This window comes from Patiria miniata, unplaced genomic scaffold, assembly GCF_015706575.1.
Source record: "Patiria miniata isolate m_02_andy unplaced genomic scaffold, ASM1570657v1 HiC_scaffold_26, whole genome shotgun sequence".
NCBI lineage: Eukaryota > Metazoa > Echinodermata > Asteroidea > Valvatida > Asterinidae > Patiria > Patiria miniata.
The window spans coordinates 4,431,521-4,434,835 of record NW_024037065.1 but is presented as its reverse complement, the minus strand read 5'-3'; the positions used below and the strand labels follow the sequence as shown (position 1 = coordinate 4,434,835).

At 46.1% G+C, this 3,315-nt stretch overlaps 1 protein-coding gene across 1 annotated transcript; it reads right to left on the bottom strand.

Moving 5' to 3' along the window:
* Positions 1-460: 460 nt before the first annotated feature.
* Positions 461-2,832, bottom strand: LOC119733862. Its single transcript, XM_038207228.1, has 2 exons — positions 2,714-2,832; positions 461-1,949 (listed from the first exon to the last, which is right to left on the bottom strand). Exons 1-2 carry the CDS (start codon positions 2,830-2,832, stop codon positions 461-463), a joined length of 1,608 nt encoding a protein of 535 aa, XP_038063156.1.
* Between the last annotated feature and the right edge of the window lie 483 nt (positions 2,833-3,315).

Genomic DNA, 3,315 nt, shown 5'->3' with positions numbered 1-3,315 from the left:
AAGAGTTTTTTTGAAGTTCCACTCCAAGTATTTCAACTGTCAATTGCAAAGTTCAATGTCACTGCAAACTTGATCCTTGAAACAGATTTTCGCGACAGTCAATGTATCATCCTTGTTCCTGAATCGCGAACATGAATGCAACTAGCTGGCTCGAGGGTTCCATTCGCAATTTTTGCACGTTTCAAACAAAGGCACAAAGGTAGAGGCGGCGCTTGGCTCGCACCTCATTTGAAATCACAACATATGCAAATCAAATTCCCATGCACCCACTGCAACTTTGGCTTGAACTCTGCGAATATATCCAGCCTCAACTGCTCCTTGTAAGGTGCAACGTCATCAAACAAACTGAGGCGGCGCTAGGCTCGCACCTCTTACAAACATATTTACAAACTCCACTGTAGACTGGAGCCGCGATTCATGGGTTGCACAGCTCTCCATGTCTTGTCTTGTCAAACCGCGCTTAAGGGTCTGCTTCCAAAAGCAAGCACAACTCGGTGATCGGCCTCCTGTAGACATTCGTATTAGTCTTCACCTCCACGCTTCGAACGTCTGGCATAGTGCGTACCACTCTCCCAAGCGGCCAGAGATTCCTTGGCACAGATGTATCCACCACCAACACTAGATCTCCAACACCGACGTTAGGCTGGGGACGCACCCACTTATGTCTCTCCTGTAGCTGAGGTAAGTACTCCTTTACCCATCTGCGCCAAAACACATCAGATAGGTACTGGACTTGTCGCCATCTGCGCCGAGCGTAGACGTCGGTCTCCTGGTTGACTACTGGGGGTAGTTGGGGGGAATGGGGGGTAGACTTCAGCAGAAGCAAATGATTTGGGGTCAATGCTTCCAGGTCATTCACGTCATCAGATACCCTGGTCAAGGGCCTGCTGTTGATGATACTCTCCACCTCGCACAGTAGAGTGTGCAAGCTCTCATCAGTCAAGGTCTGCTGCTTCATCAGGGAGAAAAGCAGTTTTCTCACAGTTCTTATCTGCCTTTCCCATACACCACCGTGATGGGACCCTCCAGGTGGATTGAAGGTCCACTGAATGTTTCTCTGCAGCAATGCGTTGTTCAGTTGAGCCTGGTTCCACTTGTTGATTTCTGTTCTAAGTTCTCTTTCAGCAACCACAAGATTGGTGCCATTGTCCGATCTCATCTCTGTCACATTTCCCCGACGAGCAATGAATCGCCGCATAGCGTCAGTGCATGAGTCCGTGTCTAGGGAGTCAGCCTTCTCAAGGTGCACAGCTCGTGAAGATACACAGGTGAAAATCACACCATACCGTTTTAGCACACTGCGACCTCTTTTCACCTCTAGTGGCCCAAAGCAGTCCATTCCTACTCTGGTGAAGGGGGGCTCATCAGGTTTGATCCTGTCTGCTGGGAGGTCAGCCATCTTCTGCTCCATGAATTTGGCTCTGGACCGTCTGCACATCACACATTTGCCAACTACTTTTCTGATTGCGGAGTTGGCACCAGAAATCCAATATTTCTGTTGAAGACTCGCAAGAACATGGTTCCTCCCACAATGCCCGGATGTCTCATGAAAGCGTCTTATGATCAAGGTTGACACGTGGCTGGCTTTGGGAAGGATGATGGGGTGTTTAGCATCAACTGGCAGTGAGGCCCTGCTCAATCTTCCTCCAACTCTTAACAGCTCACCATTTATGACCTGGTCAACTCTGTAGATGGAACTGGTTTTCGTCACTCCTTTGATCTTTTGTCTGCTCCCTCCATCATCTTCTGTACTCTGGGCAAGGGCTCTGATCTCATCTGCATATGCTTGGCTTTGTACATGCTGCAAGATTTTCTTCTCTGCTGCTTGTAGTTCTTTCAGAGTTAGTCCACCCTGCGGAGTTTGTTCAGCTTTCTGGGACTCGGGCTGGCTTTCAACTATCTTCTGAATCTTAGCAACCAGCAGACTGCCTTCTTCAGTCGCACCCAGTCTGAGTAGTGCTCGATTACTCGATCCAGGCCCAGTTTCTCCATCTCACTTGGCTTGATGGTACACGCATGAACATTCCGGTGAGATTCAGGATTGAGTTTAAAATTCTGTTAATAACTTATAAAATTCTTTATGGTCTAGCTCCCTTAAATTTATGCCATCTAATCCAAAAACGATCTTCATCCAATTACAATCTCAGATCTTCCAATGACAAAACACTCCTCAGTTACTCAGCAAGTCGAACCAAGGTCACCCTTGGTGATCGTGCATTTGAGTGTGCTGCACCTAAGTTATGGAATGCACTGCCATTAAATATCCAAGAAGCAAGTAGCCTGAATGTTGTTTAAACAATTACTTAAAACTCATCTTTTTATGAGAGCTTTTTATTGATTTTTTGTACCCTGTATCAGTGTTCATTGTATTGTTAAATTTTGCGTATACGTCTGTTTATTTTTATTTTTTTTATGACTGTAATGCGCATTTGAACATATTTTAAATGGAATTTGCGCACTATAAATTAATAAATTATTATTATTATTATTATTCTTAACCTCCGAGTCTTCTGCCACTTCAACTGCACCAAGCTCTGGGGTTGTGGGCCACTCATCTTCTGGCTAAAGTAAGAACTCTGAGCCATTCTTCCAGTCATCCATCTGTAGGAATTGCTCAACTCTCCTTCCCCTTGAACAGACATCAGCAGGATTGAGTGCTGATTCAATGTGATGCCACTGCGTTGGACTTGAGCCGTCAAGAATAATTGCCAACCTGTTGGCAACGAATGTCTTAAATCTGGTTGTTCTACTGTTGATGTACCGTAGCACAAGAATGCTATCGGTCCAGAAGTAGGTGTCATATACTTCGATCTCCAGCTCCTTCCTGATCATAATAGGTCAACTCTCACTGCTACTGTCGCTGCTGTTAACTCCATTCTTGGAATTGTCACCTGCTTCAGTGGGGCGACCCTCGATTTTCTCATCAGGAATGAACACTTGGCTCCGCCTTCATCATTCACCAATCTCAGAAAAGATATGGTGCCATAACCCAGCTAGCTGGCATCAGCAAAGTGGTGCAAGGTCACTGATTTTGGTTCCTCAAATCCATCTGGCTTCAGGCATCTTGCCATCTTGAACTCCGCCAGTCTTGGGAGTTCCAACTGCCAATTCTGCCATTTCTTACTCAGATCTGGTGGAATTTCTTCATCCCATCCCAACTTCATCCGACAGGCGGCTTGCAGTAATTGCTTGGCTGGAAGCACAACTGGTGAGACACATCCCAATGGGTCGAAGACAGAGCTCACGGTAGATACAATAACTCTTCCTGTTGGTGGTCTCTCTCTCATCTCAATTTTGTACCCGAACTCATCATCG